The 22,563-nt window shown below is 44.8% G+C and overlaps 1 protein-coding gene across 1 annotated transcript in view; it reads right to left on the bottom strand.

Moving 5' to 3' along the window:
* Nucleotides 1–441: 441 nt before the first annotated feature.
* The window catches only part of LOC139476036 (staphylococcal nuclease domain-containing protein 1-like), a 55,352-nt gene continuing 33,230 nt past the window's right edge, over nt 442–22,563 (bottom strand). The window contains exons 11-22 of the mRNA XM_071259277.1: nt 22,386–22,518; nt 20,984–21,066; nt 20,546–20,729; nt 20,014–20,155; nt 13,213–13,325; nt 12,262–12,450; nt 11,902–12,037; nt 7,282–7,408; nt 4,277–4,346; nt 4,071–4,178; nt 2,192–2,434; nt 442–1,314 (exon numbers count right to left, since the gene is read on the bottom strand). Of these exons, the coding sequence (XP_071115378.1) occupies nt 1,249–1,314; nt 2,192–2,434; nt 4,071–4,178; nt 4,277–4,346; nt 7,282–7,408; nt 11,902–12,037; nt 12,262–12,450; nt 13,213–13,325; nt 20,014–20,155; nt 20,546–20,729; nt 20,984–21,066; nt 22,386–22,518 (1,594 nt within the window). The 3' untranslated portion in view covers nt 442–1,248. The remainder of the gene's footprint in view (nt 1,315–2,191; nt 2,435–4,070; nt 4,179–4,276; nt 4,347–7,281; nt 7,409–11,901; nt 12,038–12,261; nt 12,451–13,212; nt 13,326–20,013; nt 20,156–20,545; nt 20,730–20,983; nt 21,067–22,385; nt 22,519–22,563) is intronic.

The raw sequence follows: 22,563 nt of genomic DNA, 5'->3' as shown, positions 1-22,563 counted from the left end.
ATATTAAGTGTGGCTTGAGTCAAGCATGTGACAGCTGATCGAGGAATTTCATCTGCCAGTGCAGCCACTCCTTGAATCCCTGCTAAAATTTCTTCACACATAATACATTACCTGCCACTAACCAAGCGTACGTCTTGCTGTTGTCCACAACTACAAATCACCTGGAATCTTGGGACAAATGGTTCAAGTTCCTGAAGGCCATGTGAGAACTTTGGTACAAATGTTACTTCATTGTTTCTCAAACAGCTGTGATTGAACCATTTCATTCCCTACAACCTCAGACATGGTGTGATAGTCAAAGGCAGACATTCCAGCTGGCTTCTGATGACTCTCCTCCCTGGCTTTAGTAGTGGATCACAATGCAAGTCCCACTGGTCCAAGTTCTGCACTTCCTTTGATAACCAGCAGTTGTGAAACAGCAAATTGACAACAGACAAATGATTTGGGAAACATTCATAAATATAGTTTTATTTTTGGGGGAAGATTCCATCATAATTTTGAGCACGTGTCTTGTGTGCATTATATATTACCAACAGACTTGTCAACAAGGCAGTATTTGTCAGAAATGCGCAGAGATATACAAGCTGGTGTGGATCAACTCCAGACAGAGGTTTGCATAAGTAGGGAGTATGCAGAACAAATAAATAGTAAACAGATGCTCTATTAACTGCAGAATTGATTTGGCACCATATTCCAAGATAAAGTAACACTCACAGGTTTTGACAAAAAAGAAATTTCCTTGACTGAAGTTTCCACACCTGGCAATGAATCTGATGAGTTTCTAGAGTTTCTACTTTGATTGATACTGGAGTGTATCCTTTGTGTAGACCCACAGCAACAAACACTCAGGGGATGAGACCAACTACCATGACAGGACTACATGAACAATCTACAGTGAGATGAGCCCAGGCTAGGCTTTAAACAAGGGATACACTTGAGTAAGTAAATGCTTTTCAAGACTGAGCCAAAGCCACATCTTGCTACAATGACTTGTGACATTCTGTCAAATGTACTTATTTCACTCTTGACACATGACGCTGCATACACCTGTGTTAGTAGTTTTCAGTTTGCAAGTAGAGTCCTCTGTTGACTGAAGCAATACATCCATTATTGAGGAAACTAGGGAGTCAAAATAATAGAAAATAGGAGTCTGCTTGTAATGTAAATATATTCTGTCTTAAAAATTGTTTATATATCCTAGCTTCCACTTGTGTAACTGCTGCGAGTGAAGAGCAGAGTGTTGACTGCTCAACGTGAGTAGCCGAACTCCTTGGCATCATCCTGGGTGAAGTCCCCATAGCGCCACAGATTCAACTGCAACACAACAGGAAACAAGTGGGTATAGTACTTGCAAACACTGCAGCAGCCCCTTCACTGCCATTTCCTCCAAGCCCCATACCATGCCAACACTCATTTCTAGTAAGAAAACATTATTTCCAGTTTGGGGAAACATGCCTTTTGCCATGCATGCATTCAGGTGGCCTGACATGAAATACACATGTGACAGTACATATGGCTGTATAACTGGAATCTAAGACTTAGATCAGAAAGTTCCATGCCTCAACCAAGCTCTATAAGAATGTTTTGTGCACTTTGGTCGGATGCCAATTCATGTTGTGGGAAAATTAATAACATCAGGACTCCAAAGCAGGACATCAATGTCTGTTTCAATCATATAACCCCCCCCCTCTCTCTCCCCCACCATTTCATTTATCATTCATACTTTTAAAGAAAGTAACCACAAAAGTGAGTCTCATGACCTTATTTATTCCACATGGTGCTTGCTTTGAGAATCATTAATCATTTTAGAATATCCTGTGATGTCAATTATCTTTGTACGATATTCAAGAGACAAAATCACCCCTAGTGACGGTCAAATTCAGACAATAAATTCCAATACTAAAGTGACCACAACTAACTGCTGAAAGGAAACAATGTTGCGAAGACCATCTACTCATCATTTACAATCCAACACAAAGGATAAAGGATTCAGGATAAAGTCACATCTACCATGTCTCATAGGAAGGACACAAATTTCTTACAAAGCAGACGCATACTGCCAACTCCCTACATCATCAAATGAAACTCTTGAGTGACATGGGGTTTAAACACTTGATCCTTGTAACTTCTCAAACTCTGTTCACAGATTATCTTTTGCTGATCATGAACGTGTTGTCTTGAATATTCTTACCCTCTGTGATTTAGCCTTTTCCTGTGCCTTAGTGTAGTCAGACACAATCTTGGCCAGCCGACGTTCCCGACGAGGCTCTACCAGGAGGAACCCTTTCGAAATGAGACCAAGGGCAATGTCTTCTTTTGCCTCTGTGACAAGTGTCACATAATCTGGTGGTCCTTTGTATTCTGTGTTGAGCATGAGCTGCTTGTTGATGATGTCAGAGTACAGCGCATCCAAGGCTTCATTCTTAGCATCCTCCTGAAGCAGACATTTGGGGGAGTCACATGACGGGTTGAACATCACCAGAGGTGTTTAACAATGATATCAAGATGTCTCCCCTAAAAGTGAGATATAAGCTGAAACTCAGTAAAGTTGGAAGTCTTGGAAGTCTTGGAAGTCATGCTTGTGGGTATAACAAAGATGGTATGATGTTCAAACCCATCATCAGACAAGGGACAAACCCACTGATATATACCTAACAACTGATTCCATGACAGGAGGGATCCATTTTGCTTTTAACATGGGACAAAAATAGAACATTATGTCGAGAGAAGAACATTTTCTTGAGTATAGTGTGAAATAGTGTATGACGTGATCGGCAGATCGCACAACTCACCATTATAAACAGCAACCAAGGTCAGATTAACGCTATTGATGCCTTGACAGAGAATGGATACATATATCATAAATGCCATACTTTGACTAGTTCAAAGTAATATTTGTTGTACGTTGACTATCATATGTCAACATGGAGCTTTCACGAGCGCAGGAGCCTCAACGGTGACTCATCAAATTGTTCCATACGTTAACAAGAGTGTTCTGAGAGCACAACATCCCCCGCATGAATTTTTTTAACGAGTTTATATTTTCTTTGTATTTTATGAAATAATAACAGTAGATGGCACTGCATTTGAAACAAATTGTGCAGAATGTTTTGTTGGGAGAAATCCAGTCTGAATGCTAATGCCACAAGGATGTAGCTCACCCACTAAAGCCTTATACAAGGAAACTAACTATAGTTATAGTTATAGTTAGATATTGTGATATACTCTGAAAACTGGAGGAGGGGTAGATTTCATGAAGGTCCGTAAAACAGGGGCAGTAACTCTGTCAGAATTTGTCGAAATGAAACAGGACTGCGATATGTGTATCATCAACATGATGACATCTTGTGTGTAGAGTGTCAGGGATATTCTCTAAAAGCTGGAGGAGGAGTTGATTTCACAACCTTAGTACCCTCTGTGGGACGGACGGACAGACAGACAGATGGACCGACTGCGCCATGACATAATCCCCCTTCGGCCATTCTGGCCCGGCGGGGGATAAAAATATCCACCAATATCGATAAGCTGTACCAATGTGCTGTGCTTATGGTTATTATTATAATTTTAAATATATATAGTAACGCTACAACTAAAATAACATAATATTGAAATATATTATTTCTGATAAAATAATAGTTTCTGATACATTTCTTTTGATCATTGCAATTACTTAAGTTATATTATTGGTAAATTTTTAACCGAATCACCAGTAGATTCGGAGAAAATGTGTGTACAGCTGATTGCTGTTTCGGGCTTAGTTTATGAGAAAACACACAAGGTAATTTTAATCCCTGCATATAAAACAATGTGTAGCAGAACAGAAAATAAAATTTAAACAGTAAATCAACATATCTAGTGTCAAGTTTGTTATCACCTGTTCGTTAACCTGAATTCGCTGAAGGGATATGATGTAATTATTTTTCTGCGCATAATACTCAAATATTTTATTTTCAGAAATACGTAAAACCCAATAGGGAGTACGAATTATACTTGGGTGTGAACTATACTCAAGAAATTACAGAATAGACAACTTGACAACTATCGATTTGAGTGCAGCGAGGGTCACTTACATCATCTGGCAAGGCAACACAGGCCAAGATGTACTCTGTGGCTTGTGGGGGGATTGACTGGTAACTTCCAGGCAGGGCTGCCATCTCTGTCGACGATGTCACCTCCCTCTGTGGGTGGACACAACAAATATCCATATCAAATACTGTTAGGGAAGACAGGGATCAGGGATAGAACCAGCATCCACACGAATAGTCAATCAACTTACATTCCCATAATCGATGTACAAGACTGTCACTCTGTCATTTGATTCCACTTTTTCTACTTTAGCCCGATACCTGAAAGGAAACAACCCTTGTTAATAAAGAACACAAACGAGACATACATTGTATGGACATTGGATGGACCCTGGCTGGACAGTGCATCAGTGGTTTATGTGGGGAGGAAACAGACTGGACAGTGCATCAGTGGTTTATGTGGGGAGCAAACAGACTTGGCAGTGCATCAGTGGTTTATTCGGGGAGCAAACAGACTTGGCAGTGCATCAGTGGTTTATTCGGGGAGCAAACAGACTGGACAGTGATGTCAGTGGTTTATGTGGGGAGGAAACAGACTGGACAGTGATGTCAGTGGTTTATGTGGGGAACAAACAGACTGGACAGTGCATCGGTGGTTTATGTGGGGAGCAAACAGACTGGACAGTGATGTCAGTGGTTTATGTGGGGAGGAAACAGACTGGACAGTGATGTCAGGGGTTTATGTGGGGAGGAAACAGACTGGACAGTGCATCAGTGGTTTATGACGGGAGCAAACAGACTGGACAGTGCATCAGTGGTTTATGCGGGGAACAAACAGACTGGGCAGTGCATCAGTGGTTTATGTGGGGAACAAACAGACTGGACAGTGATGTCAGTGGTTTATGTGGGGAACAAACAGACTGGACAGTGCATCAGTGGTTTATGCGGGGAACAAACAGACTGGACAGTGCATCAGTGGTTTATGTGGGGAGCAAACAGACTGGGCAGTGCATCAGTGGTTTATGTGGGGAACAAACAGACTGGACAGTGATGTCAGTGGTTTATGTGGGGAACAAACAGACTGGACAGTGATGTCAGTGGTTTATGTGGGGAACAAACAGACTGGACAGTGATGTCAGTGGTTTATGTGGGGAACAAACAGACTGGACAGTGCATCAGTGGTTTATGCGGGGAACAAACAGACTGGACAGTGCATCAGTGGTTTATGTGGGGAGCAAACAGACTGGGCAGTGCATCAGTGGTTTATGTGGGGAACAAACAGACTGGACAGTGATGTCAGTGGTTTATGTGGGGAACAAACAGACTGGACAGTGATGTCAGTGGTTTATGTGGGGAACAAACAGACTGGACAGTGCATCAGTGGTTTATGCGGGGAACAAACAGACTGGACAGTGCATCAGTGGTTTATGTGGGGAACAAACAGACTGGACAGTGATGTCAGTGGTTTATGTGGGGAACAAAAAGACTGGACAGTGCATCAGTGGTTTATGTGGGGAACAAACAGACTGGACAGTGATGTCAGTGGTTTATGTGGGGAGCAAACAGACTGGACAGTGCATCGGTGGTTTATGTGGGGAACAAACAGACTGGACAGTGCATCAGTGGTTTATGTGGGGAGCAAACAGACTGGACAGTGACGTCAGTGGTTTATGCGGGGAACAAAAAGACTGGACAGTGCATCAGTGGTTTAAGTGGGGAGCAAACAGACTGGACAGTGATGTCAGTGGTTTATGTGGGGAACAAAAGACTGGACAGTGCATCAGTGGTTTATGTGGGGAGGAAACAGACTGGACAGTGATGTCAGTGGTTTATGTGGGGAGGAAACAGACTGGACAGTGATGTCAGTGGTTTATGTGGGGAGCAAACAGACTGGACAGTGATGTCAGTGGTTTATGTGGGGAGGAAACAGACTGGACAGTGATGTCAGTGGTTTATGTGGGGAGCAAACAGACTGGACAGTGCATCGGTGGTTTATGTGGGGAACAAACAGACTGGGCAGTGCATCAGTGGTTTAAGTGGGGAGCAAACAGACTGGACAGTGCATCAGTGGTTTATGCGGGGAGCAAACAGACTGGGCAGTGCATCAGTGGTTTATGCGGGGAGCAAACAGACTGGACAGTGCATCGGTGGTTTATGTGGGGAACAAACAGACTGGGCAGTGCATCAGTGGTTTATGCGGGGAGCAAACAGACTGGACAGTGACGTCAGTGGTTTATGCGGGGAACAAACAGACTGGGCAGTGCATCAGTGGTTTATGTGGGGAGCAAACAGACTGGACAGTGCATCAGTGGTTTATGTGGGGAGCAAACAGACTGGACAGTGATGTCAGTGGTTTATGTGGGGAACAAACAGACTGGGCAGTGATGTCAGTGGTTTATGTGGGGAACAAACAGACTGGACAGTGATGTCAGTGGTTTATGCGGGGAACAAACAGACTGGACAGTGCATCAGTGGTTTATGCGGGGAACAAACAGACTGGGCAGTGCATCAGTGGTTTATGTGGGGAACAAACAGACTGGACAGTGATGTCAGTGGTTTATGTGGGGAACAAACAGACTGGACAGTGACGTCAGTGGTTTATGTGGGGAACAAACAGACTGGGCAGTGCATCAGTGGTTTATGTGGGGAGCAAACAGACTGGACAGTGCATCAGTGGTTTATGTGGGGAGCAAACAGACTGGACAGTGCATCAGTGGTTTATGTGGGGAGCAAACAGACTGGGCAGTGCATCAGTGGTTTATGCGGGGAACAAAAAGACTGGACAGTGACGTCAGTGGTTTATGCGGGGAACAAACAGACTGGGCAGTGCATCAGTGGTTTATGTGGGGAGCAAACAGACTGGACAGTGCATCAGTGGTTTATGTGGGAGGAAACAGACTGGACAGTGATGTCAGTGGTTTATGGGGGGAGGAAACAGACTGGACAGTGATGTCAGTGGTTTATGGGGGAGGAAACAGACTGGACAGTGATGTCAGACAGGGTAACAACAAGTACCATAATTTAACGTCTTTTGGTACGATGTGACCGGTGATCGAACCCCGGACCTTCCACTCTCCGGGCAGACTCTCTACCACTAGACCATGAAGGCGGTCCAGCTGGACAGTGATGTCAGTGGTTCGTGTGTTGAGGACACAGCGTGCAATGTTATGTCTGTGGTTTAAACGGGGAGGACATAGTGTGTACACTAATGTTGGTGGTCAATACAAAATGAAGAGGAGCAATTCATAAGACTCACCACTGGTCATCTTGTGAGAACTTGGCTGCACACTTGTCTCCCTTTTTAGGTGTGTACGCTCCTTTGAGAGGCGGGTTGTTCTCCAAGTCACTACGCAGCTCCTCCATCATCTTTTCCAGCTCGGGCCCTGAACAACACATCACCCACATTTACACAGTGTTCTTTACAACTAACACCAATCACACACTGCCCTGAACAACACATCACACACATGTACACAGTGTTCTTTACAACTAACACCAATCACACACTGCCCTGAACAACACATCACACACATGTACACAGTGTTCTTTACAACTAACACCAATCACACACTGCCCTGAACAACACATCACACACATGTACACAGTGTTCTTTACAACTAACACCAATCACACACTGCCCTGAACAACACATCACACACATGTACACAGTGTTCTTTACAACTAACACCAATCACACACTGCCCTGAACAACACATCACACACATGTACACAGTGTTCTTTACAACTAACACCAATCACACACTGCCCTTAACAACACATCACACACATGTACACAGTGTTCTTTACAACTAACACCAATCACACACTGCCCTGAACAACACATCACACACATGTACACAGTGTTCTTTACAACTAACACCAATCACACACTGCCCTAAACAACACACATACATTTACACAGTGTTCTTTACAACTAACACCAATCACACACTGCCCTGAACAACACATCACACACATTTACACAGTGTTCTTTACAACTAACACCAATCACACACTGCCCTGAACAACACATCACACACATGTACACAGTGTTCTTTACAACTAACACCAATCACACACTGCCCTTAACAACACATCACACACATGTACACAGTGTTCTTTACAACTAACACCAATCACACACTGCCCTAAATAACACACATACATTTACACACTGCTCTGAACAACACATCACACACATGTACACAGTGTTCTTTACAACTAACACCAATCACACACTGCCCTAAACAACACATCACACACATTTACACAGTGTTCTTTACAACTAACACCAATCACACACTGCCCTGAACAACACATCACACACATGTACACAGTGTTCTTTACAACTAACACCAATCACACACTGCCCTGAACAACACATCACACACATGTACACAGTGTTCTTTACAACTAACACCAATCACACACTGCCCTGAACAACACATCACACACATGTACACAGTGTTCTTTACAACTAACACCAATCACACACTGCCCTGAACAACACATCACACACATGTACACAGTGTTCTTTACAACTAACACCAATCACACACTGCCCTTAACAACACATCACACACATGTACACAGTGTTCTTTACAACTAACACCAATCACACACTGCCCTGAACAACACACATACATTTACACAGTGTTCTTTACAACTAACACCAATCACACACTGCCCTGAACAACACATCACACACATTTACACAGTGTTCTTTACAACTAACACCAATCACACACTGCCCTGAACAACACATCACACACATGTACACAGTGTTCTTTACAACTAACACCAATCACACACTGCCCTAAACAACACATCACACACATGTACACAGTGTTCTTTACAACACCAATCACACACTGCCCTGAACAACACATCACACACATGTACACAGTGTTCTTTACAACTAACACCAATCACACACTGCCCTGAACAACACATCACACACATTTACAGTGTTCTTTACAACTAACACCAATCACACACTGCCCTGAACAACACATCACACACATGTACACAGTGTTCTTTACAACTAACACCAATCACACACTGCCCTGAACAACACATCACACACATGTACACAGTGTTCTTTACAACTAACACCAATCACACACTGCCCTGAACAACACATCACACACATTTACACAGTGTTCTTTACAACTAACACCAATCACACACTGCCCTGAACAACACATCACACACATGTACACAGTGTTCTTTACAACTAACACCAATCACACACTGCCCTAAATAACACACATACATTTACACACTGCCCTAAATAACACACATACATTTACACACTGCCCTAAACAACACATCACACACATTTACACAGTGTTCTTTACAACTAACACCAATCACACACTGTCCTAAACAACACACATACATTTACACACTGCCCTGAACAACACATCACACACATTTACACAGTGTTCTTTACAACTAACACCAATCACACACTGCCCTAAACAACACACATACATTAACACACTGCCCTAAATAACACACATACATTTACACACTGCCCTAAACAACACATCACACACATTTACATAGTGTTCTTTACAACTAACACCAATCACACACTGCCCTGAACAACACACATACATTTACACACTGCCCTAAACAACACACATACATTAACACACTGCCCTAAATAACACACATACATTTACACACTGCCCTAAACAACACACATACATTAACACACTGCCCTAAACAACACACATACATTCACACACTGCCCTAAACAACACACATACATTCACACACTGCCCTAAACAACACACATACATTAACACACTGCCCTAAACAACACACATACATTCACACACTGCCCTAAACAACACGCATACATTTACACACTGCCCTAAACAACACACATACATTTACACACTGCCCTAAACAACACGCATACATTTACACACTGCCCTAAACAACACACATACATTAACACACTGCCCTAAACAACACGCATACATTCACACAATGCCCTAAACAACACACATACATTCACACACTGCCCTAAACAACACACATACATTCACACACTGCCCTAAACAACACACATACATTTACACACTGCCCTAAACAACACACATACATTCACACACTGCCCTAAACAACACACATACATTCACACACTGCCCTAAACAACACACATACATTTACACACTGCCCTAAACAACACACATACATTAACACACTGCCCTAAACAACACACATACATTCACACACTGCCCTAAACAACACACATACATTAACACACTGCCCTAAACAACACACATACATTCACACACTGCCCTAAACAACACGCATACATTAACACACTGCCCTAAACAACACACATACATTCACACACTGCCCTAAACAACACACATACATTAACACACTGCCCTAAACAACACACATACATTAACACACTGCCCTAAACAACACACATACATTAACACACTGCCCTAAACAACACACATACATTCACACACTGCCCTAAACAACACACATACATTTACACACTGCCCTAAACAACACACATACATTCACACACTGCCCTAAACAACACACATACATTAACACACTGCCCTAAACAACACACATACATTTACACACTGCCCTAAACAACACACATACATTTACACACTGCCCTAAACAACACACATACATTCACACACTGCCCTAAACAACACGCATACATTCACACAATGCCCTAAACAACACACATACATTCACACACTGCCCCAAACAAACACACACATTTACATTCTGCCCTGAACAACACATCATACACATTTACACAGTGTCCTTTACAACTAACACCATTTACACACTGCCCTAAACAACACACATACATTAACACACTGCCCTGAACAAACACACACTGCCCTTAACAACACACATACATTCACACACTGCCCTGAACAAACACACACATTCACACTGTCCTGAACACATCACACACATTTACATTCTGCCCTGAACAACACACACATTCATTGTCCTGACCCCCCCCCCCCCCCCCCCCCCTCTCACACACACACACTGCCCTGAACAACACATCACACACTGCCCTAAATAACACACACACGTTACCCTGAACAACACATCTCACATTCAAACACTGCGCTGAACAACACTTCACACACTGCCCTAGACAACGCACATTCACAATGTCCGGAACAAACACATACATTCACACTGTCATAAACAACACACAAACACACATTTACACACTGTCCTAAACACACACACATTTACACTCTGTCCTAAACACACACACACACACATTTACACACAGTCCTAAACACACACATTTACACTGTCCTAAACACACACACATTTACACACTGTCCTAAAGACACACACACATTTACACACTGTCCTAAACACACACATTTACACTGCCCAAAACACACACACATTTACACACTGCCCCAAACAACACACACACATTTACACTGTCCTAAACAACACACACACACACACATGTACACTGTCCTAAACAACACACACACACATTTACACTGTCCTAAACAACACACACATTTACACTGTCCTAAACAACACACACATATTTACAGTATTGTGCATGTATATGAGGAATTGGATTTTACACAAAGTTACCCACAGAAAGGATGGTTCAGTAGTGAATGACACGCCACAGTACTAAAGCGATATCACAGTGTGTCAGCTTGTGTGGGAGGAAAGCCCAAAGTGAGGTTGTAGACGATGACAACTTTGGTGAAACCCACGAGCACAGGTATTGTGCTGACAAACCAAGAAACATAATCAGGGTGAACCAGGTTTTGAACCCAGGATCATTGGACTGTTTAGAACATAACATATACATTTACTTCATACTAACCCTTTTCCACTGTTTGAGCAAAGAATGAGAGTGAATCGTTGACCTCTGTTATGATGATGTTCTTGTACGTAACCTTCCTGTCTGCAGGCTCTTCCACTACTTCCTGTTTAGTAGGCTCAACAAAATTGGCCCACATCTGCAACAAAAATCAGTCTCAAACTATCTAATGTTGTAACTCACTCTGTCTTTCAATTTATCGTTTATCAGTATCTTACATCCATAATGCAGAAATACTTCAACTGTAGAGTGAGTGAGTATGGTTTTACGCCGCTTTTAGCAATATTATGCCATATCACGGCGGGGGACACTTCAACTGTAGGACAAAGACATGATAACATATATAGATGCTGTGTGACTTACTTTGAGCTTATCTGTCTTGGCCTTCTCCTCAGCCACCTGTAGAGTTTTGTAGAAGTTGCTGCGCTCGGCGGTGAAGTGCACAGATGCTAGGCCACCTTCAACTAGAGCTACAGACAAGTTGATGCCATCCACAAACAGCCAGCCAATGAAGTTGCCTCCCTTGTCAATAGCCTCGACTTCCACTTCCACCTGATGTCACAAACACTTTGTCACAAATGTCCTGGTCCTTTGACTTATCAGATTCAAACTTCTCGGACAAATTTAGGTGTGATCATTGGCAGGTACAAGCATGTGATGTTTCATCTTCACAGGTCAACAGTTTTCTGAGCAGATGATGTTTACAGAGCCATTTCAAAGAGCAAAGATTAACTTAAGGTCACACTTTACAATATCACAATAAAGGAACATATGTGTTGAGTTCCACTACAAAGTACAAACATACTAATTTCATTTTTTTTGAATAAAATAAAGGTTTTTCACCAATATGGCTGCCATGGTGACATACAGTAAACTACTCTTATAATGAACATGCCTATAACAAATTGGCGGATATAACAAACTGCTCCGGTCCCGTCCATTTGCTGTATATATGCTGTGTATATATTTATAACGAACTAAAATCAGTAGTTCCTTTCAGTTCGTTATAACCGTAGTTTACTGTATTGAAAATCTGATCGGACCCTCTTAAAAGTCATTAACACATTATTGTAAGCATTATTTGATGGAATGCATAGTAGAGTCCATACCCACTGTTGAACATCACATATATAGAAAATACATTAAAATATTGTCACTCTATTGTAAAAATCCTAATCCTAAAAATAACATCCTGACAATTAACATATGGAGCAATGTTAACAAAGATAGACAACCTATTTTCAAAGTTCAATCTACCCTAGCTAATCTTTAAAGCCAAGAATTTCACAACACTGCCCTACTTGAGTTCCATACCTCTCTTTGTAGACACAACTCCTTCGTGAAGCTGTGGGCATCTTCTCCATATGGCTCGGCAGGCGCCATCTGTCCTCCTGGCAGGGGTCGAGATCCACGAGGACAGGAGATACCTGCAATATCAATACTGGCATAAGGCATTTGAACACCCCTTACTGAAGGGAGATAACTCTTATTCCCACAACATCATCAAAATGGGTGACCAGTGACCAGGGAATTCATATATAACCTGGACTGGATTGTACTGGTCTAAAAGTGTCTGGACTTGAATAAACATGTACACATACATTGTACGCAATGGATTTTACATACTGGAGGTGGCTGAAAAGTTCTGAGCATAACTATGATGGACTGTGTTGATGGAGATGGTTGCTAATTAGTTTTCAACATAATCCCAGACAAGGTCCACTCTCTTCTTCAAATGATGCTGGAGTGCCTGGATCCCACTGGTGTAGAAGGCTTCCTCCTGGTGATCTAAAAAGTCATCCACAGCAGAAATGATGGCACTGTCACTTAAGTAATGCTTGCCATAGTGTTCTTTCTTCAGGTTTGGGAAGAGATGGAAACCTGGTGGAAAATCTGGTGGATACGGAGGATGTTCAATGAGTTAAAGCCATGGCGACGACAGACTTGTGCACGGTTGCATTGTCCTTGTTGGACAACACACTTTGTTTGGCTTGGATATTCTAAATTAGTTGCCTTAGCAGGTTGGCACAATATTGGGCGTTAATAGTATGACCTTGCGAGAGCCATCACTGAAGTCATCACCTTGCCAGCCGATGGAACAGATTTTGCCTTCTTCTTCGGAGGAGACGTTAGACGTTTCCACTTTGAATGTAATTAGTCTCTGGCTGATAGTAGTGAGCCCATGACACCCATGGTTACAAATCACAAAATAAAATCAGCTGGGTCTGCTTCACGATGACAAATTCTCACAAGAGAAGATGAAACTTGAACGTTTCTGATCAGTAATCAAAATCTATGGAACCCAGCATGCTGAAACCTTTGTTATGCCCAGTACATTCCTCAGAATGTTCTCCACTCTCCCATGAGAGATGCCTACTGTATTGGATATGTGATGTGTGGTGAATCATAGATCATCCATAATTACATACTAGTAATATCCTAGATATTTTTATATTTGTATACTTATCCTGCATTACTCCTTCATGCATATTACTGCTTGTTCTTGACAGAGAAAAGAGCTGTGTGAAGGTCTTTCCTTGAAGAAGTTGCTCCAACTAGCTGAGATGCCAGCCCATCATGCAGCTCTCACGTGTCCAAAGGAAGTGACGTCACGGATCATCACATTACTCTGTAGTCCGGAACATCGGAAGATACCGTGGGGAGGTAGATCTGCAATGGGCGGGTCCATTTAGACGCAGTAATGCAGGATAAGTATACAAATATAAAAAATATCTAGGATTTTACTAGATTTTTTACTTATCCTACATTATTACTTAATGCTTCTTTATCAGACAGAAACGGAGGTGGGCATACCTTCAGATGTGGACTTTCATCTGTTATTTCCAGACTCTGTTCCCTAGCCAATCCTAGGCTGTGTGGTCGGCATCGGGTGACCACTCCATGTATAGAAAACTCAGTTTCCGTCAGCCCGTCTTTGGCTGTGGTCGGCCTGGGTGACCATGACATGGATGGGAAGTCAGGTATGTGTTGTGTCCTAGTACTGCGCAGCCTGACAATAGCGCTCGGTTAGGTCGAGGCTGGAGCACCGAGCCGTATGCAAATGAGGCATGAACCTTCTAGTCCAGGGCTACGCCAGGGGAGGTCGAAAGGCGGGCTCTGGACTTGGAGGCGTGGTCAATGGCGTGTAGTAAAGGTGACCTACTGGGCCACTACTAATGGGCCAAAGCCTTGCACGTCCTCCAAAGCGATGTCTCGCAGGTAGTGACTGGCGAAGACTGTGTTGGAACGCCAGAAACATCCCTCATAGGCCTGGAGGATGATCGTGTTATGGCTGACCTCCGCTCGCGAGGTCGCAGATACCTGTACAAAGAGGCGTCGTTGTCTACGGCGTTCCTCGGATTGTCGGATGTAGCAATGAAGCTCTCTATCCGGACATAGACAGAGCTCTCGTTCGTCTTCCACGCCCACAATCGATGACACGGGGGGTGGGTGGGGGATGGGGGGGGTGGAGAGAGAGAAGAGGGAGGAACGATCTGTCGGGTTGGCCTGGGAGCTGATTCTTTGCAATGAAGTCCCAGCACATGCCAAGATGCACAGCTCTGTGTGCTCCCTGCTCAAAACGGACCCGTGTGACGTCTAGGGCATGTAGCTCGCTGACCCGGGCTGCTGTAGCGAGCGCCAGTAGGAAGACTGTCTTTTTTGTAAGGTTGTAGAATGATGACGTTTCGAGTGGCTCGAAAGCAAGGTGAGAATGACGTTCAAGTCCCAGGCCGGGGGACGGAACCTTGCCTTTTGGTCTTCCAGTCTGAAGGAGTGGAGCAGTGCCTGGAGTTCCAGGATTTTCGTCATGCGTCCATCTTTTGGGACTGCCAGGACAGAGTTGAGCGCCACAAGGTAGGTCATGATGGTACTGCCCTTGAGCTTACGCTTGTGTCGCAGATGGAGCATAAACTGAGGAATTGAGGCAGATGTGGGGTCTTGGTGCTTACTCCTGCAAAAGCTCTCAAAGGATTGCCATTTGTGGTCATAAAGGCTCCTGGTTGTTGGGCAATGTGCCATCGTGATGGCCTTAGCCGCTCTGGCCGAGTAGCCATGGCGCTCAAAGCTCTCTGTAAATGGACCAGACGTGAAGACGTAACCTGTCTGGTCCTGGGTGTGGCAGGGAGTTGCCGTCGGATAGCTCTCTGAGGTCAACGAACCAAGCCCTCGCTGGCCACCAGGGCGCGACCAAAGTCAGATCGAGGTTCCATGTCGAAGTTTGCGTGGTAGGAGGAGACTAGAATCAGGTGCACCTGCATGCGCTCCCACCGGTCTCTGGGTACAGAGATGAGGTCAAGGTCAGTCTGGAAGAGGCCCCCTATGAACTGGTGGGTGTCAACTCTGACTTCCTGAAGTTGATCTTCCATCCCAACTGGTATAGGAGTCGCAGGGTGAAGTCCCTGTGGTGGAGTAGGGTGACCGGGTCCAGATGGTCCAGTAGGCAGTCGTCTATGTACGCCTCGAAAGGATGTCCCGGCGATGGAGGTACGAGGCTATCGGCTTGGTAAGCCATGTGAATAGCCACGGGGCCAAAGAAATTCCAACCGGGAGGACAGCCCATTGGTGATGGACTCCCATGAAGATAAAGCGGAGGAATTTCCGGTCGTCCGGATGTATAGGGACGTGTAGGTAGGCATCCTCGAAGTCTAGGCTGATGAGCGCCTCCTGCGCCTCGATCTGGGATCGCAGAAGCCTTTGTGTGGTCATCCTGGAAGTACGGTGGACGCGCCAGGTAGCGTTTGTTGAAGGCGGTGAGGTTGTGTATCATCCTGTGCTTGTCTGAGTCCTTCTTGGGGACTAGGAAGCCAGGTGAATGGAAGCCAGGTGTTATGGCTGGGGCGTGTACAACCTCTATGGCTTTCTTGTATAGCAGCGCCGTGATATTCCAGCTCAGAAGCTGCTGTTGTGTTGGGGGGTATGTGTCCAGTATGGGTGATAACGTCAGTGGCGGGTCGTCTACAAGCGTCAGCTTGTACCCGTGTTGGTGACATATGGGTCCCCCAGGATCTCCCAATTCTGCCAGTCTCCCATCTACTGGGGTGTCAACAACTTGGACGGCTGGGGGTGGGAGGTCCAAGTCGTGTCTGTCCGGCGGTTCAATGGGGGTCCCTGCGGCTGGCGTTACCCCTCTTGGGGTAGCCGCAACGGGGCTGATATGACCCTGAAGACTTTCCTTTCCCCTTGCCTCTGCCTCGAAAGGTTGAGGTGGCACCCAGCCCCCGGGACCGGAGGGAATTGCGACGTGGTTGGTAGGAGCCAGTCTGGGACACCCTAGCAGAGTCTGGCCGAGAAACCCTTGCCAGGGCCTTGAGAGCCGTCTCATCACGGGCGAAGGCTGAGACCCGGGCGTGTGTCTGGGATATTTGTCCATTAAAGAGGTCAGAGCCGGACCAGGGTTGGCGCAAGAGTGTTCTCTGGGTCCCAGTTGGACAAGGCAAGGTACCCAAGGCGTCTGGTGGTAGTGAGCTCGATTAGAGTGGCGCGCATTTTGGAGCGCATCTGTTCCACCTGTTGTTGGAGATCAGATACGACGGTAGTTAGATGGTCAATCCTATGGGGGTTGTCCTCCGCTAAGTCCTGCAGTATGGCCCTGGAGGACAACGCCATCAGAGAGAGGGATTTGGGTGTGTGGCGAATCTAGGTCTCTACGTAGGCGAGTTTGTTGTCAGAGACTCGGACTGAGGTCGAGCGGACGATCCCTTCATGCGGTTCCATTCCTCATCCAAGGAGTGAGCGTGGTTCACAACTTGAAGAGAGTGAACTGGGAAGTCATCTCATCTGTACCGTGGGGCCCTGAAGGACCCTGAGACCATGTCTCTGATCAGTGGGTCCGGAGGGATCGAAGTGGGGTCCGCACGTAGAGCCGTCTTGCTATCGACCTCTAGGCCAGGCGAGGGAGCCAATCTGTCAGGCAACCAGTCAGCGACCTGGTCAAAACCCAGGTGGGATCCACCGTCCATAGGGGTGTCATCATATCAAGGGATGAAGGCGCCCTCAGAGTCGGATCGATAGCCACTGGAGCGCCTGCTAATCGGGGAGCGGCTCCTTGATGTCTGACCCTGCCTAGAGGAACTGCTGTCACTCTGCCGTGAGGACGTACTAGGCAAGGGCGCGGGTGTCCGTAAGGACGTCGTGCAGATAGGTGCCATCTGAAAGATTGCTAGAGTAGGCGTCTGCGGAGACGCTATGAGAGGCGCTTGTAGAGGCGTCTGGTGTCGCCAGCTGTCTCACCTGTAAGTACTGCTGGTACTGGAGGAGGGAGGCGTCTATAATAGGCGTCTGTGCCGTAGGCGGGGGCGTCTGTGGAAGACCGAGCGTCTGTACCGTAGGCGGGGGCGCCTGTAGTAGACCGAGCGTCTGTGCCGAAGATGGGGGCGCCTGTAGGAGACCGATCGTCTGTGCCATAGGCGGGGGCGCCTGTGGTAGACCAAGCGTCTGTGCCGAAGGTGGGGGCGCCTATAGGAGACCGAGCGTCTGTGCCATAGGCTGGGGCACCTGTGGTAGACCGAGCGTCTGTGCCGAAGGCAGGGCGCCTGTAGGAGACCGAGCGTCTGTGCCATAGGCGGGGGCACCTGTGGTAAACCGAGCGTCTGTGCCATAGGCGGGGGCGCCTGTGGTAGACCAAGTGTCTGAGCCTTAGGCGGGGGCGCCTGTGGGAGACCGGGCGTCTGTCCGAGGAAGGTATAGGCGCCGTCTGGTACGTGAGCGCCACAGAGGTCAACGACGTAAAGATAGACGCTGTTGTGGATGTCCGAGTGCTCTGGGTAGAGACCCTGGGTCAACCCTGGGGACCGACATCAAGGGAGCAGGGGGTCATCTGAGATGGCCGATCTGGAAGGCGAAACCTCGGAGAGGTCTGACATCCTGTGCCGGTGTTTCCTGGCCTGCTGTGTTCTGCTTTAGTGCACACAGGTAGATACTGTCTGAAAGCTGTGGGTGAAAGCAGTAAACAGTCTTTACATCTGTGATCTTGGTGGCATTTAGATGTACAATAAAGGCACAGGGGGTGGGGATCCCACGCCGACATATTGCGCCGGCACTTTAAGCAGGAGGGCATGATATCTGCAACAAGGCAGTGTAAAATCACAATGCGTCCCTGCCCGATTATGTATGCTATAAATTGTCTATCCCACTGTGTGGGTTTATGAAACAAATATTACGACAAACGTAAGACAACATACAATCAAACAAAACAATACATGAGATGATACACCAATCGTGGGGTACCAAGCAAAGAATATAAAACGCAAACCAGTCCACAAACGGCTGGCTACGCAAAATATTCAAGATGGCTACTTGGAGCAACAAGACACCTGGCCTTATGTTTCCTTTTGAGAAAACGCCAGTAAGTGTCTAATAAAGTTATGCACATGTTTATCAAACATAGAATGTACAAAATACAAACCGTATGCACAACACAAAGACAAAACAACATTAACTCAGATAGCAAACATGTGAGGGTTTGAACCAGTTTTATGTTACAAGAAGAAAAAACAGGTCTTCTCTCATCAAGGGACAAGAGTAATGTGAGGATCCGTGACGTCACTTCCTTTGTACATGTGAGAGCTGCGTGATGGGTTGGCCTCTCAGCTAGTTGGAGCAGCTTCTTCCAGCAATGACCTTCACACAGCTCTTTTCTCTGTCAAGAACAAGCAGTAATATGCATTAAGGAGTAATGCAGGATAAGTAAAAAATATGTGTTTTATCAACATTCTCGTTCAGTTGGAGACACTTAATGACAGCATGGTAGCCAATGTTGTCCATTCACAAGAACAAATAATACCTAAAATTACATGAACAAATCTGTATTTTCAATGGTTGCGTAATTAAGCCAATGGACTCTCTTTGAGAAACTGATATCAAGATCAGTGTCTTTGGTCTATAAAACATGATATTGTCCTCATGAATGGTTGATAATTGACACCACTGTGATACCTACAGAAATGTGCAGTCTGGTTGTGTATTTGTTTCAAATGCAGCCTGTAAGTTTTTGAAGTATTGTACATAATCATGATAATACATGCAAACTGTTAAGGGTGTACTATACATCCTTCATAAAAAGGCTCAACTCTTTTCAGCCACCTGTCCCAGAATCAACCTATTTCCACATGTTACCTGAAATGAGGAATGTAACAAGACATGTCTCGCGGGGGATGTACAGGCGGAGACGGGACCCACTAGCCACAAACTCTACTACTGCTTCAGATCGCCCAGCACGCTGGAGGAAAGGCAGGAACTGCTTGGCCTTCGTTACGTCCTGAAAACACAACACATACTCAGTTGGGGTATAATTCTGTCACAGAAACTCACAAAAGGAGTGAGTGAGTGAGTTGTGTTTAACGCCGCTTTTAACATTATTCCAGTTATATCACGGCGTGCCAGCTTAATGTGGGAGGAAAGCCTGAAGTGATGCAGGTCTCAGACGTTTACCACTTTGGTGAAACCCACGAGCACGGGTATGGTGCTGACAAACCTAGAAACATAATTGGGGCAAACTGGGATTCGAACCCAAAATCATAGGTTTCTGGTGTGCCCAAGGGACGCAACCATGCACAGTGAATCTTGGCGCCTTAAACGACTGGGCCACCCGTGGCCCCCTCACAAAAGGAAAACATTGGTACTGCTGACTACAACCTTCACTACTCACCCCTGATATATCTGCCACTCTGTGAACTGGCTTCTCCTTCTTGGAGTGCAGCCCAACTCCTTTCTTCTCTGCACGGGCCTCTGCTGCAAGCAGGACATCGTAGTGGGAAGAGCGCTGGTCATCATCCTGCCGGTACCGTAACACTGTAGCGAAGCCTTTGCTCACCAGTGCTTCTGCCACATTGCTGCCAACAAAACACCAACTATTAGTATTATCTGACACATGATGACCAGCAGTATTTCAGCATTGTTTCTGAACTTGAAAATTATATTACTGATGTTACAATTGAAAGCAGAACAGATGACAACTGAAAGAGAAAACCAACTGCAATTCCGTGTCCATGAGAAAAAATTATTTCTGAGACTTCAGGATTCACTTAGTTATTGCAGATAAATCAAAAGCTACATCTATCTATATCTGTGAAAGAAGTAGCCTCACATTCCTCCAATGGTAATAGTACAGCAGGTCTTCTCGGGGTATCCCTGGTTGGGTGGTTGGATGTAATCTATTTCCACATTCACCTGGCACAAAGGAATAGGTTATAATCTATTTCCACATTCACCTTGCCACAAAGTAATAGGTTATAATCTATTACCACATTCACCTTGCCACAAAGGAATAGGTTATAATCTATTTCCACATTCACCTGGCACAAAGGATTAGGTTATAATCTATTACCACATTCACCTTGCCACAAAGGAATAGGTTATAATCTATTTCAACATTCACCTCGCCACAAAGGAATAGATTATAATCTATTTCAACATTCACCTTGCCACAAAGGAACAGGTTATAATCTATTTCCACATTCACCTTGCCACAAAGGAATAGGTCATAATCTATTTCCACATTCACCTTGCCACAAAGGAATAGGTTATAATCTATTTCCACATTCACCTTGCCACAAAGGAATAGATTATAATCTATTTCCATATTCACCTTGCCACAAAGGAATAGGTCATTATCTGTTTCCAGACTTGCCTGATCAGACAAAGGAATAGGTTATAATCTATTTTCACATTCACCTGCCACAAAGGAATAGGTTATAATCTATTTCCACATTCACCTTGTCACAAAGGAATAGGTTATAATCTGTTTTGAGACACAACTGATCAGTATATCGCTGTGTATAAGTTTTTTGTACCTAGAATTAGGGGTCTTTCAATGGGGTCTTATCCACAGGGTTGAAGAGTTTTGATGGGTTTTTCCCCCCAACACAAAGACATTACTGTGAGCATGTAACACATGTCAACAAATCAATACTGAAGTACGCAAATTAATCATGTAATTGCACTGTCTGGTTACAAAAAGTGTTCATTGTATATCTGGACTTACGTTTGTTATCTTTTTATTAATTCCATTCAAAATTGTTTACATTCATTTTGTCAAAACCGTGTGTGAAGTGATCGGTAGATCGCACAACTCAACGTTATTTATAGAAACTATGGTCAGATTACCGCTATTGACGCCTTGAAATGAACTTTAGTGGATAGAGAATGGAGATATATATCATAAATGCCATAAATTGACTCGTTGAAAGACATATTTGTTGCAGTCTGACTATTATATGTCAACATAAAGTTTTTGCTATCTCAAGTGCAGGAGCATTGATGATTGATTGGTCAAATTGTTGCTTTATAGACGTCGATGTACGGTAATCGATTTCCAGACTTCCCTGATCAGACGAAGGAATAGGTAATAACTTATTTCCACATTCACCAGCTACAACCATACGTTCAGGTTAGTCTCTTGCCAACACAATAACATTGGTATTTTTTTCTGGTTGTTAACAATACTTCAAATACAGTTGTGTATTCTGAAACTATTTGTGCAAACACACCTTCTTGCCAATGAGTTTCTTCCTGAGGAACTCCCTGGCCTCAAACATGTACGGGATGTCATACAGCGGCCTGACTCTGCGGTTGCTGGTGTCCTTGGCTGGGGCGCCCTCTCCAGCTGGCTCCTGGCTCTGCCTGGAAATACAGGACGTAACATCAACCACCCACTTTGTGAAGTGA

This window comes from Haliotis cracherodii, unplaced genomic scaffold (genome assembly GCF_022045235.1).
Source record: "Haliotis cracherodii isolate W230 unplaced genomic scaffold, xgHalCrac1.p SCAF_3, whole genome shotgun sequence".
In the NCBI taxonomy this organism is placed as follows: Eukaryota; Metazoa; Mollusca; class Gastropoda; order Lepetellida; family Haliotidae; genus Haliotis; species Haliotis cracherodii.
Note: the sequence above shows the minus strand (reverse complement) of the source record. Positions and strands in the feature narration are given on the sequence as shown.